Consider the following 15,066-nt stretch of genomic DNA (forward strand, 5'->3'; position numbering starts at 1 on the left):
GTTTTCTACATATTAATAAAAATGTACTTAACTACAATTCTTCCCTCAGCCCACCCCCGAACCCCAAAAGGCTTTTGCTAACAAAACTGAAAGAAACAGCCCCAGCCACAGACATCTCAGCTCTGGATTCAAATTCTAGGCAGTAGCAAAGATACCATGATGCTCTGTGACATCTGTTTCTCTCCTGAAGCTACTGTTTGTCAACCTTGTAGGAAAAAAAAAAGAAAATTCCACATCTGAATTTACCTTACTGAGAATCTTATGCACGAAAATAGCAGGAGAATAAAACTGAAATCTGTTCAACCCCAAATATTTTAGATTGCAAATCAAAAATAATGACAGAGTACATGGAAAAAGATCAACAAGTACTTACCCCTATCCACCCCTCTGGATCCTTCCCCCAAGGACATGATCATGTGACCCAAACCCTTCCTCATAGAAGGGTGCAGACCCTGTCAGCCCTTTGGAATAAAGGCATCCTTCCTGTTGAGAAAGTAGAATCTGAGAAGGCCTCTCCCATCCCCAGTCTCTCAAGGGAAGTTGCTATGAAGATAAGTTGGCCAACAGGCAGGGTCCACTCCCAGTTGCTGGGGCCACACTGACAATCCACACCAGATTCCACTGGTGGCCATCCATCAAACCAAGAAACAGGATCCACCTTCTCCTTCTTATTGCTCGCTTTCCCTAAAACAAATTGCAGTCTCTCATGTCTCTTAAAGAGCCACTTTATCCTCTTCCTGCTCTGCGGATCACCAAATGGTGAAACAGCCACTGTTGCCAGTCAAGATGCAGAAGGAAGAGGCTGACAAAAATCTGAGCTACAGGAATAGGTTTTTATCTGAGTTACTTCTACTGAGAGGCTACCAGATCCTAAAGGGGTTTGGAAGACATGTGATCTCCCACAGAGTGGAGGGGGAAAGTACTAGAAAACTTAAGAGTGGTCATTGCTGTGTTCAAAGGCAGAGTGCAAAGAGCATTGGTTCCCAAAAGTGGAAACACCCCCAGCATCCATATGTTCCCAACTGGACTATTACACATGTGCCCATACCCAGCATGTAGTGTGACACCTTGGCCATCCACCCCATGGACACAGAGAGGACCATATTTTGTCAATTTCCTTTGCAGTCCTTCAAGTAAAGACTAAAATAGCTCCCAGGGATGCAGGAAGGCTGATGGCCTCCAAGGACACTGTCACAAGAAGGAAGCCTCCATTGGAAGGAGAATGAGTCCAAGGCCACTGAGAAATAGGTAGGCCTTGGGTCTTTTCCCTGCCCTGAGGACACCACAGCACAGCTGCCACCTAGTGGCCAGCAGAAAACACAGCTCCCACCATTTGGTCTGATATGCTGAGGTAAAGGGCACTGGCAGAGGCAAGAAAAGAAGGGAGTCAGCACCTTTGTTGGCACAGGACCCCTGGAAAGCCTAGTTGTAGGCAGAGACACCTCAGCCCACAGCATTGGGCTCTTGGCCCTGTATAACATCCTAAAGAAGCAAAGCCTTCTATACCAGCTTCTCCTCTTCTTTTCTAACCTCAAGGCCCAGATGGCCTCAGGGACTAGAAGTCCCAGGAGGGTGCTAAGAAGTTGGCCTAATTTATCCCATAGTTCTCCAGACCTGATGCATGGCAATCACCTTCCATTGCAGGACCTTGGCTGGCCAGCCTGGTGGGACAAAGACTACAGACTGACCTGCTGTAAGCCCCCACATTCCACACTGATATTTCAGGTAGGTCTGCTCCCCACACATCCTGGGAGAGATGCTCTAGTTAGCAGCCCATGTGGCACAGTGGCAGTGGTAGCACCACCTCTGAAAAAAAACGCAAAGAGGCACACAACTCTACTTTTCCAATTTGCTAGAGATGCTGCCCAGTAGTCAAGTGGACTCCAATGCCCCACAGAATGCATTAGCTGAGGGTCCAGGTTCCACACCAAGGGTGCACAGCCTAGTCCCAGAGCAATACAACACCATCTGCTGCACATTCTTCACCCTTGTCCATAAATGATCTGTAGCTGTGGTGTAGCTCACATGGCAGAGCCTCAAGGGTTGGTCCCCAGTTCACTAGGAAAGAGTAGGAAGCACCAGGGCCTAGCTGACAGAGGCAAATTCCATCCCCCAAAGTGGAAGCTCCAACAAAGGACCAGCTTCCCAGCCCTCAGAGGCCATGTCTTGCCTAGGTCATTGGGCCGAGCCATTGGCAACTGCAATGAGACTAGCAGAAGCCTTCTAGTGCTCTGACTTACTTGGTCAATGTCCAGGCAGGTCACTGGGGGAAGAAGTGAATGTCCCCACACCTACCAAGACAATAGCACCAAGAAGGAAATACTTCAAGGTTCCTAGCAATTTCCATTATTCTAGGCCAGGCCAAAAGGGTAGCCTCCTATACAAGAAGAGGGGAGAGTGAGAACAGTTCCTCTCTCTGCCCCATTCTTGGTCTTCTGTTCTGTTCTTGGGCAGCACCGTTATCTCATGGAAAGAGAAAGAGATATCTGAGTAGGAAGATAGCCTCAAAAGAGCTTCTGGGTGCTAGTTTGAACTATGATAAGATTTTGGTAGAGGAAGGACCAAGGTCCACATCCCTGCCTACTCCCTGTTTCACCTCCATTCCTATGCCTCAAAAAGCTTTATTCAAGAGTACTTGGAAAAGAGTACCCCAGAACACAGTTATCTGAGGCATCCTCAGGATATGCTACTAGAGCTTGGGTCCCCAGGGTGGAGGGGGACCCCAGGGTAAAGCAGAGATGGCAGGAAACAAGTGGCAAGTATGCAAAGGAGCCGCAGGCAGCACTACACAAGTGGCAATTAATCAATCTGGAGAATTAGCTCCTACAATAGGAAAGGAGGAGCCAATCAGCCACCATGGAGCAACACTCCAGAGAGTGCAGAGCTGGAGAGTGATATAAATAGAGCTGAGGCAGCTTGGTGCTCTGCACAGGTGGCCCCAGAATGAGAGAACCTTAGGCCGCAGGGCTCCTGGCCCTGGCTAGACCAAAAGGAACAGCTGATGCATGATTGTGTGAGCTCGGGTTTGTGCACCAGGGCCTGCCATTGCTTGGTTGTACACCGGGGCCTGCCATTGCAAAGCAGCATCTACTTCTGTCACATGGGCCAAACTGTGGAAGGTAAGAAGATGCCAGTCTGGCCTTGTGCCTGGCCACCCTTTCTTCACCTGGCAACCAAGCAAGAAAGGCTTGTGTTTATTTCAGTGGTAACGGTTTGCTAAACCTGCAAAGCAGGCAGCTGGCAATCATGGCAGGGCCCCATTTCTGTTCTGGTTGGGGCAAGTTAGAGAGAACAATGGTAAATTTAGCTGAGAGACATGAATCCTGTTTCAGCAAGAATAATCCCTCGAGACAGACATGAGGGCACCCAGCCAGCTCACAGCCAACCCTGCTCACAAACCCCAGCTGTCCACTGCCCTCCTCCTTCTTTCATTGACCACAGAAAGAAACAGCATTTTGCTTCAATGTACATATATATACACATAGAGAAACCCACCAACTACATACATGTGCATTTGTATCTATATCTATATATATGTGGAATTTGAAAGATGTATGGAAGTCTAGCCATCTCCCAGCACTCAAAAAAACTAAAACAGAAGCAGAGAGCAGTAAAAGCCATTGTTTTCCTCTTCTTCACTTTCAAAGACATTGAAGAAGCGAGAAAAATCAAGGGAGAGGTGGGTGGAGACAGATGCCCTTCTGTCCCCAGCTTGCTCCCTGACTTTGACCCACAGGCAGAAAGTCTGCCCCAGCCCTCTGTCCTGTGGACAAGACCAACTGGCCAGGATCTGGGGGAAGACTCCCACTCTGGCAGGAGAGAGGGCACACAGGACAAAGGTCTGAGCCATGTGTTGGTGGACAGAGGATGAGGCCCCACATGATGTCCCTCCCTGCCCCCACAGCCCAGGACCCTGCCCTGGGACACTTAGAGTGGTGTGGAGTCATAGCAGAGTGGCATGGCCTGGGTCATCATGATCCACACTGTTGAGGATTGCTGTCTGGTCTTCTGGAAGCTGGCGGTGGCACAAGTCTGAGAGCCGGGCAAAAGGGTCAGGACGAGAGTGTCTCTTCTTCTTTCGGAGGCAGACAGCTTCGTCGGGCCACAGAACCTGAGAGTTGGGAAGCTGCTGAGCCTGGGAGGCAGAACCGTCTAGAGAAGGAAACAGACACACCAAAGAAAAGAGAAAGGACGTGAAAAGGAAGAATGCAGCCTCATGCACTCACCTTTGGCACTAGCGAGGACATATATGCTAAGTTTCTAATAGTGAAACAAAGGGATCACTAGAGATGAGACTGAATTAAAGAGAAACCACCTTCTTTACTGCTAAGGCAACAACCAACCTGACCTTGCTCAACCTGACCTTATTCATTATAATGAGTCAAAAAAGTTGGATAGATATGATTTTTCCTTCTATAAATTCATAGATCTCATGAATCAATATGCAAATATTTCCTTGGCATTATCTACAGGGTACCAGGTCTCATTGTAGGAACCAGGAATCAGGGATTCTAAGAATGGGCTGGGATACAATACATTTTTCGCATCTACCTCAAACAGTGATGAACATTACACTGATTTTAATCATTTGCAATAGATTCAGGCCTGGACCCTTCCTATACTGCCAGGGGCACTCTTCTGCCTCATGGCCAATCAAGGCAGGAGAGGAGGGGGATGCAGACTGCAATTTTAGCAGTAGACACAGCACACACTGGCCAGGTTCAGGATATGTTATAAAGGTTGAGCCAATAGACCTTACCAAAGGAACTGGGTATAATGGGAAAGGCCTGCTTTCTATAGGATTATACTTCAGTATGGGGGCTGGGAGAAAGAGAAACAGAATTTTCAGATGCCATAAGTACAACAATGAAAGATAAAGCACTCCTGTGATAACAAACAACTGAGGCACTGCTTCTGCTCCCTAATGGTTTAACACTTGAATTGAGTCTTCAATTATAAAACTTCCACAGACCTAAAGGAAAATTATTCCATCACAAGGAATAGCCAGTGCAAAAGTTCTGAGTTAAGAGCAAATGTGACATGTTCCACAGCCCAGGAAGACTGACAGGAGTATTGAAGGAGATTGAGATCTGTTCTGGTTGCAAGGGGTAGGCTTCTGACAGGTTTTAACCAGAAGCAAATGTGTGCATGTATGTACCCACATACCACTGAAAAAGAGAAAACTGTTCTGTCCTCTAACACTCACTCTGGTTGCTATGTGCAGCACAAGGAGTGAGGATAGGACAGGAGAACCAGATGTAAGGTACTGCAACAGTCAAGGCAGGAGAGGAGAGGGATGCAGACTGCAATTTTTGCAGTAGATACAGCACACACTTGCCAGGTTCAGGATATGTTATAAAGGTTGAGCCAACAGACCTTACCAAAGGAACTGGGCATAAGCCATGAGAGCAAAAGAAGAATCCAGGTAAAAAGCCAATGTCATTTACTAAACTGAGGAAGAAGTGGAAAGGAGCTAATTTGGAAAGGATAATCAATAACTCTATGGGACATTATAAAAGTTTCTAAAACATCCAAGTGCATGTTCAACAGTCAACTGGAAACACAAAATTTGACTTTACAGATGAGACCTGAGCTAAGGACAGACATGAGAGTTGTCAACATAGAGCAGGTTCCAGGTCCACCATCATCAGAACAAGAGAATCTGATGAGGCTTATTTTGCAATAAGAAAATAAATTTTGTTTGTTATTATAACTTACAATCACGTATTACATAACAACATTTTGGCCAACAGTGAACCACATGTACAACAATAGTCCCTTAAGATACCACCTAGTGATATCCTAGCCATCCCAGTTTTACTTGACAAAATTGCCTCAAGACAAATTTCTTAGAATATGTCCCTATTGTTAGGTGATACTTGACTATACACACATATACACACACACACACACACACAAAAAAAAAAAAGATGGGTTTAGACAGATCACAAATTCAGCTTTGGGGTCTAATTTCTCCCCCAAACCTTGAAAATTCATTTTCTTTTTTTAACCTCAGTATGACCATCTATAAACTGATAGGAAACCAGCACCACACAAGGCTAAGGGATAGACCATCAATCACCATATCCTAACGATTCAGATGGCTTCACATTTGTAACACTTTTCTATAATCTTATCTATGAAAGAAGTTGCTCTATAGATCAAAGGTCTGCAAAGAAACTGTTGAGCATTCTTCCTGACAGCAACATTCTTAACCATTGGTAGAAACAGTATTTTGCTAAATCTCAAGGAATTTTTCTGAAGGAGGACTGAGTCATTTTGTGCTATTTTAGAAGCTACCTTTCACTGTTGGATAAACATTAGACATATTTCAATGGAGGTGCCTTTTACATGATAATGAGACTTTACTTGATGTAACTGAGAAAAGTTTGATCAACCTGTAGAGGCTGGTCCATGCCACATGTAATCTAAGCACCGTTACTCCTGTGTTAAACTAGAAGACTTGAAATTTTAGAGGAAACATACATAAGGAAAAGGTATATTTTCACAGTATGCTACAAAATGCAAAACAAAATACAGTGCTATTTATGTTATTCAAAAACACCTTAAAACAATGAGCTATATGTTCAAAAGCTACATGCACAGAAAATACTCTGCAGACACATAGAGTGGTGGTTTCCTAGGTGAGAGGAAATTAATTGAGTGAGGGGGGCAGTCAGATTTGAACCTTATCTTTCTCATTTTATAGATGAAAATTACATTTGTGTATTACTTGAAAATGAATGTTTAAAAAGAAACCAAGAGGACCGAGGTACTGTAGCTTAGTGGTAGAGCACTTGGCTAGCATGTGTGAAGCACTGGGTACAATCCTCAGCATCACATAAAAATGAGTATTAAAAAATTTTTTTTTTAAACCAAGAACAAGAGAAGCTAACGAATTTGATTCTAGAGAAAACCCAAGGTTGGAATCCTGGACCCAACTGACAAGCCTCGTGACAATAGAAAAGGTGGAAAGAGAGGAGCAGGTGCTTCCCACCATTTACCGGATCGTTTCTTTGACTTCGAAGAGCCCTTGGATGACTTTTTGGGCTTCTTTATCCGTTGGTATTTCAGAGCCTCCAGCCTCTCAGGTGCAGCAGCATTCCCCGACGCAGGTGGAAGTGTTCTGAAAGGGACAATTAGAGAGGTACAGGTCAGCTCCCACATGAGGGAGCTTTGGAAGAGGGCTGGAAGAAAGCCAAAGAGCTGGCCCATAGAAGGATGGAGCCCAGGGCTACAGAGTCCGAGGTATCCACAATGGTTCCTTGACACCTGCCTTTCTATTGCTCCTGAAAGGAAGAAAACCCAGTAGAAAGTTCCAGCACCAGGTGGCCTATCTCGGAAAGAAACCTGTAGAACATCAGAAGACCCTAAGAAAGGGAGAGAGAGAGACTTTAATCGTAAGCCCCATCACACATGACTCAGGCTGGGATGAGTAAATGTCAGAGAAAAAGTGAGTTCAACGTCCACATTTCCTAGAAATCAGCACAATCAAGACCTTTAGCTGAAAAGTAAAAGGACAGTTTTAAGCAGAAGGTGAGCAACTCTTAATCCCAATTAACTGACCTCCATCTCTAGAAAATGGAAGGGCAAAACAAGAAGCCCAATGCCCAGTGTGATGGAGGTTCCATAAAACCCAACTGCACTGGGTAGCTTCCCCTCTGTCTGCAATATTGAGCCAGAATCTTGCAGCAAATAGCAAAAAATAATGGTCACAAAGCAACATTTTCAGCAGGAATATCTAGTTGACCCTCTGCAGATGAAGCTGATTTCCTTCATCTTATAAGAGAACAGAAGAGAGTAGAAGTAGATTATGACAGGGTATTCAAATCTGCAGCTTCACAAAGCCCTTACTGTCTGTAATAAGTATCCTGTGAATTCTACATTTTAAGATTTAACAAAGACACTGAGGTTAGGAGGGAGGAACCACGTACATAGGTCTCTTCACCCCAGGTATGGGGAAGAGGTGGAATTTGTTATTTATTTGATGGACTGACTACCTGGCAAGGATAGGCAACTGTTTAACCAGAGCCTATGCAGTCCAGGTAATCAAGGAGATCCAAGTGAACTGAGAGGAGAGCAGTGTGTGACCATCTGTGCATACTAGAGAGAATTTTCATAAGTCGTAACTGAAGAAAATCTGGAAGACGTATTTATCAAGACATATTTATCAATGTCATTTCTTCTCAAAGGAAGCCAGCTTGGAGCCTGAGAAATAAAGGGGAAAAGCGAGATAAGACGCTCTTTCTTCCCACAGCACTGGTATTAGCACGCGAGCAAGGAAGTAGAAACATTTTAGGACCATGGTGCGGCGGAGGCGACTCACATTCTTCCCCTCCTCAATCTTCACATCTCCCTCCCCCATCTCCATCACAATCATGTTTTTTTTTAAATCCTAATCAAAAGACAGATTAACACTGGGAGGGCCAAAGAAGTCCCCAAAGGTCAGGAAGCCATCTGAAGTTAAAAAGAAGAAAAAAAAAAAGTAAAGAAAAACAATGAGAGAGGTAATGAAAAGACTGTAAACCCATCTCCCCAACATCAGATGTATCTATGAGCACCAGGGAAGAGGAAACTTACAGATTCATTGTCGATAAGCCTCTGGTCTCTGCCGCAGTAATTGGCAATGAAGTGGCCTCCATCTTCTTTGATGGATGTCACCATTCTGAAGTCTTTGGGCACATAAAGTATCAAGAAGCCCCCTCAAAGTTCAAGTCAAGAGACAACTTTTTCTTGACTCTCCACAGCTTCCTGACAGTAGTGCTAAGCAGCCCACAGGTGTCACATGAAATAGTAGTAGTTTGACTCACATCAGAAGTCGGGTCTTTTCCCAAGTCCCCATAGATCAATACCCCACTCCTTCCTTTTCTACAAATCCCAGAGTCTACCCAGAGAGACTTTCTACCATAGTAACAGCTGGAAGGGAATTTGGATGGCTAGGGCAGGAGGGAACCTGCCTTCCCGAGGCTGGGAGACTGTCCTCATCCCCTTATCAGCCTTGACCAAGGCTTCTTCATGCTGCCTAAAAGGAAAATCAAAGATGTGAATCCAACTGTTCAGTTATCTCCATCTCCTGGTCTTGGGCAGTTTCTTCAGAAAGACCATAAAGCTGAGGAATATACAGTCTGAGGAGGCACACAATAGGCAAGAATAGTGTTCTCCAATATAATCCTGGGTAAGCTACAGTTAGACACAGTTCTGGGTTACCCCCCAGTCAATGGGCAGAAGCAGTGGTTTAAAGAGAAGTTTCTGGCACACATGGTGGTATCCACCTATAGTCCCAACTACTCTGGAGGCTGAGGCAGGAGGATCATAAGTTTAAAGCCAGTCTGGGCCATTTAGAGAAACCCTTTCCCAAAATAAAAAGCAGTTTCCTCCTCTATTCATTATCTGAATACAAACTTCACTTGTCTGCTGAGATACTGTAGATAGGAGACAGAGGAAATCCCTCACGTACACACTCAGACCAGGGAAAAAGTGAGTGCATCCATTCTCCATGCGCCCAGCAGACTGGTAGGAGTGTACAGGTCAGCACCAACCCAGCCTGACCACAAGCTAGTCACTCTCAGTGAGGTCAGAATACAGACTATTGGTGAGAAGTTGGTATAGGGCACCCTGAAAATTCCTATGGATTCTTCAAGCCAGATGAAGGCTTGAAGGAGGGATGTTATTATAATCAATATATTATTATTATTATCATCATTTTTACCACACTGCATCTGTTTACCACTTACCATGCCAGGCCCTGTTCTATATTGTCTACAATAATTGTCTTTAATCTTTACCCTAAGGGATAACTTCACATTTCAGATGGAGAAACTGAAGTTTAGAGAGATTGAGCAATTTATCCAATAATCCAGTATCACGAAATAAGAGTCAAGATTCATTAGTATTAGACTAAATTACTCTTCAAATTATTTCCCCAATAAAAATAGATACAGACGCTCCAACAAAATGAGAACACTGCTTCCATACCACACCTGAGAAGTAACTCTTCCCTGTAATATAGTAGTTGCTAGTCACCAATGTGCTATTGGTAAGACAGACTGGAGATGGGGAAAAACTGGCTGAAGTTATGTCTTCAAGGCAAAAATTCCCAAACAGTAATGATTCAGTGAGAAGGAGAAAGAAATATCCTCTTGAGAAACAGCCAGACTCCAGTCCTTTCAGGATACTTGCTCCCCACCTGATATAGCTCCTGACTCAGTGCAATCTGACAAAAGTCTCCTGGGTACCTCAGGACACTAGCCTAATGCCAGAGGAAAAAATAAGTGTCTAGCAGGACAGGTGGGAAGGAAGGGGGACAGGAAAAATGGATCTATTTTTGGTAAATTTTACAGAAAAGACACATAAAATGTGTTCTAACAGACTTTACCAACAGCATGAAGTCCTCTGAAATCAAAATGCCTCCCTTTTTTAGCAAGGGTGATCATCTTCCCCAGTTAATATCAAGCTCAACTGATACCCTTCTGGTCTTGGAGCCTCTGGTGCTGATATCTTGGACAGGAAGCTGGGATTAGGCAACTCCATTCCTAACCCCAGAATAAAGCTATCAAGCAAACCTGTGCTTGACCTATAAAAGACCCTGTTGCAACAGAACCTAACCTCAGGCTCTCCAAGAAGTTACGGTCCCTATTTTCCCCCCAATCAGCCAAAATCCTTCTAAACATATAAGAATGCTGCAAACTCTGAAGTTCTCCTTCCAGGAAGTAAAGGATACCACTGAAAAATGAGCCTAAGCCTATGGAGTTTAGTGGGTCTCCCCTTTTTCCATATATTTCAATTACTGACCCAATGGCATTTTAGTGTTTATTGAAGTTCAGAACTACCAAAAATTGCTAGGATTCTAATTTTTTTTAATACTTTTTAATTGTAGCTGACACAATACCTTTATTTTTTATTTATATGTGGTGCTGAGGATCGAACCCAGGGTCTCCTCGTACATGCCAGGTGAGCGCTCTACCGCTGAGCCACAACCCCAGCCCAGATTCTATTTTAATACTCCCCTCCTCCTCCTCCTTCTTTCCCTCTCCCTCTCCCTCTCCCTCTCCCTCTCCCTCTCCCTTCCTCCTTGTCTCTCTCTCTCTCTCTCTCTCTCTCTCTCTCTCTCTCTCTCTCTCTCTCTCTCTCAACGATGCACACAAAACCCCAATCATGCTTATTTAACAAAGAGGTCCTAGCTGCTTGGATCTTTACTTAAGTAAGATAGCAAAGGAACAAGGCAGTCAGGTTCAAAATAGACAAACTTCAGGGAAAAAAAAAATCAAAATCATCTGGACACTTCCTTCCCTGGATGCCCTATCAGCTAACCATTACAACACAGTTCCCAGTTACCCCCCAGTCAACAGGCAGAAACAGTGGTTTAAAGAGCAATTTCCTCCTCTTCTTCACTGCCTGAACACAAACTCCACTTGCTCAGTGAGATACTGTGGGTGGGAGGCAGAGGAAATCTACTCATGTACACATTATGACCAGAGAAAAGGTGAGTCCATTCTCCAAGTGCCTCACAGACAGCCAGGAGTGTACAGGTCAGCACCAACCCAGCCTGACCCCAAGATAGTCCCTCTCAGTAAGGACAGGGTACAGACCAAGTCTCTGCCTCAGAACCTCAAAACTCAGGAGAGGTTTATAAACAAATGGGGTTCCCTCCTATGTTCACCTATTAAAGGCAGATGCACCCTTGCTTCCAAATCCCCTGCACCACTGAGGTCACAACAGGTAGTAAGGTGGAAGGGAGTTAGATGAAGATGTGAGCACAGGGGTGCTACCAGCATCTGAGCGAACAGCTCTGCCCCTAGCAATCCACACAAGGACAGGTCCACACAATACAACTCCACATGTTGAGATGGGAGTTGGGAAGAGGAGAAAAGGGGGAGAAAGAAAAGAGGAGAGATGGGGGAGACAACAACAGGCATGGGAAGAAGGAATAGGAGAGAAATTGAAGGGGAAAGAAACAGCGAGAACGAACGTAGACAAGAGGCGTCACAACTTCTCCAAGCAAGACCCAGGGGGAAAACATGCAAAGGCGCAGCATGAAGACAGCATCTACAGAGGAGCCTGTCATCTCCCCATGGCCCCAGCAGCAACTGCGCCCCAGGGAGGCTCTCAGCAAGCAGGAGAGCGAGCAGAGGCTCCTGTTGCCCAGCACCATGAAGTTCTAACTCGGAGGATGTGGGAGGATTTCGTTCTCCTAGGCAGGAGATGCTGGCCACCCCGAGAGAGAAACAAGTTCCTCATTGCTGCCCCTGGTTTCTGGGTTTGCCACAACAGTGATAGGATAGCTGGGTTCTCTCAGATCTGGCATGGTGGGGTCACTAGGGAAAAAGAGGTTCAACAGAATAGGGAGTGGGGAGTAGAAGTAACCAATGAGAATGGAGTCCAGGCACTTTTCAGGAGTTGGAGTGAAAGCTAGTCTAGAGCTACCTATCCCAAGGGCAACAGAGTCATAACTGGGGGACAACAAGGAAGAGTGGGAAGGTGCAATTTGGCCAGTCACTCTCACTCCTCTGTAGTATTTAACCAGGAAGCCATGGGAGGATCCTGGAGCAGGTGAGCTTATTAATGTTGCCTGCTGGTCCTCATGCTCCCTCCAGTCCTGGGGACTGCAGCATGACACTAGTAACCTCATACACAATTCCAGGGCCTCTTGGCTACTGACAGTTGTTTAGCTACGGGTGATCGAAAACTATGTCAAGGCAGTCCTCTTTATGTTAGGCCATTCTTAAGACCTAAAGAGACTTAGAGTCCTGAATTAGAAAAATCAGCCTCTCTTGGCATTGCAAGGTGGAAAATGATAACTACTTCTCATCTAGAGAAGCCAAAAGCACTTAGATAAAAGACTCTCTCCCTCCCATGCAGGTGCTCAGTGCAGTGCCATGCTCTCAGAAGCATGGTCAGTGTCATCCGTGACCAAAATAAGCTTCTTTTTAGGTAACCATGAGAGAGAGAGCCTGGAGTGTCCTGGGCCTGTTGAAGAGACTCAATGGCCCCCTACAATGGCCATATTCTTTTGGCCTCCACCCAGAAGGATGGTAGAGAAAGGAGTCACCCATGTAGGGCAGGCTCCTGCAGTGCTGATCCCTTGTTCTTCCCTCTTACTAACTCAACTTCCTTATGCCTAGAGGAGGGAGCTCCTGCCAAGGCCCTTTCTCTTGGAGGTCTGCATAGCAATTACAGGGACCTTGAAAAGCAATTTGGACCAAGGTTGAGGTCACACTTCAGTCTTAAAACAACCAAGAACAGGCTGCAAATGCAAGGAGTATGGGACAAGTGGTAACATACACTCGAGCTCCTTAAGATAACCTAATATTATGATTCTAAGAAGTGGGTGAGGGACCAGCAACCCCAGGGGAAGATCCAAGCCTTTGTAGGATGGGTGGTGAAGAGAGGGACACTAAGCCTAAGGCTGCTGGGAAAACAGGGCAGAGGTTTGAGGGTAAGGGGAAGGTCCTAAATATTCATGTGGGTGCAGATAGGTCCCCAAGGGTGGAGATGCAAAGCAGATCTTGGGCATCCTGGGTCCCTTGGGTGCATGCAGGGTCCCGGGCTGCTGGGGAAGAGGTTCTAGATGTGTTGGCAGCAGGATGATGGGAGTCTGAGAGGGAGCAACTGCAGGGGCTCTGGGAGGGACTAGACATGGGCTGGGAGGTTACAAGCTGCAGCTAGGGGTGTCTGGGAAGAGCTCATTGTACAGCTGGAGCAGCCTGAGAAGCACAATGTGGGGAACCCAGAAGCCATGGGAATCCAGGAGCGGCAGCTGCCCCCCCATGGGCAGTGAGGGAATGTGGTTTGGATCCCCTGTCAAGGAAGCGATGGCCCTGCCAAAGCCCCGTCCACCTGCCCACCCCCGCCCGCCCCCGAGGAGCTCCCTTACCTATTGAGCTGAGGAGAGGCTTGTCTCGACAACACTGCCCAGATAGCTGAGATCAATCAGAAACAAAGCAGTTACCAACACCGGCCAGGGGGAACCACCCACGCACACCCAGAGGGGAGGAGGGGGAAGCACAGCTAGCAGAGACCCACAGGCGAGGCCAGAGAATGGGGTGAGGGAGGAGAGGAGAGAGACGGAGAACCAGACGCACGATGGAACAAAGCAGGTGAGCGGGCTGCACAAAGCAGACAGGGCGACGACAGCATCTCCTGCAGACAGAGGCGGGACGCCCTAGCCAGAGCTCTCCTCCACCTCCCTACCTTCTCCACCCTTCTCCACCCACCCACCAGGAGCCCCCGCAGTGGTACTGAGGGTGGGAGGTGGGCTTGCATTTCCAGGTACCAGAGAGGGTGGGAGGGAATGGGGGCAGGGGAAGGTTGCCGGGCTCCTCTTCCCCAGCCACCTACCAGCCCCTACCACCAGGCCAGCCTCCTCTGGAACTCTGCTCCCCTCCACAGGCGGCTACATCAAGAAGAAAGACCAAAGGACGGAACCAGAGGGAGAGAAAGAGAGAGAGAGAGGGAAAGAGACAGGAGAAAGGGAAGGGGATGGGGGAGATCAAGGGGTACTACAGAGTCATGGCAGGCTCTTCTGAGCAAGTCGGGTCAACCCAAAGGCAATGGAAACGAAAGAAAGGTGGACAGAGACTGACTAGAGAAGGAAGGAAGGGTGAGGAGAAGGAGGAGGAGGAAGGTAGGGTAGAAAGACAGAGAAGAAGAGGTATGGACAGATGTCCAGGCTGACTCTGGTACCTGGAATACCAGCTGCTACAGTTTAGAGTGTGCTCTCTCAGGCGGGCTGATCGCGGGAGCTTGTCTGTCTGTCTGTCTCTCTGCAGTTTCCTGTGAGGCACACAGGTGGGGATGGGGGATGTGGCTCCCAGCACACAAGGCCTAAGGTTTTTCTCCCAGCCTCCAGGATGCACCCTTCCTGTAGAGGCTGTGGACAGGGCCTGGAGTCCGGCGCTCACTAGGGCTACTAATGGGCAGGAGTTTGGGAACAAGCATCCCTTGACCTGGTAGTCCTAGGAAGTCAGGCTCTGGAGTCCTGCTTAGCAAGAAGGAGGGGCGAGGGAAGAGAAGGAAGCTATACAGGAGGTCTCTGGGCAACTCCAGGGAACCACAACCCAATGTCAA

At 46.7% G+C, this 15,066-nt stretch overlaps 1 protein-coding gene across 1 annotated transcript in view; it reads right to left on the reverse strand.

Moving 5' to 3' along the window:
- Positions 1–3,943: 3,943 nt before the first annotated feature.
- Igsf9b (immunoglobulin superfamily member 9B) overlaps positions 3,944–15,066 on the reverse strand; it is a 47,514-nt gene continuing 36,391 nt past the window's right edge. The window contains exons 19-20 of the mRNA XM_027945534.3: positions 7,005–7,126; positions 3,944–4,152 (exon numbers count right to left, since the gene is read on the reverse strand). Of these exons, the coding sequence (XP_027801335.1) occupies positions 3,944–4,152; positions 7,005–7,126 (331 nt within the window). The remainder of the gene's footprint in view (positions 4,153–7,004; positions 7,127–15,066) is intronic.

This window comes from Marmota flaviventris, chromosome 9, assembly GCF_047511675.1.
Source record: "Marmota flaviventris isolate mMarFla1 chromosome 9, mMarFla1.hap1, whole genome shotgun sequence".
NCBI classification, from domain to species: domain Eukaryota; kingdom Metazoa; phylum Chordata; class Mammalia; order Rodentia; family Sciuridae; genus Marmota; species Marmota flaviventris.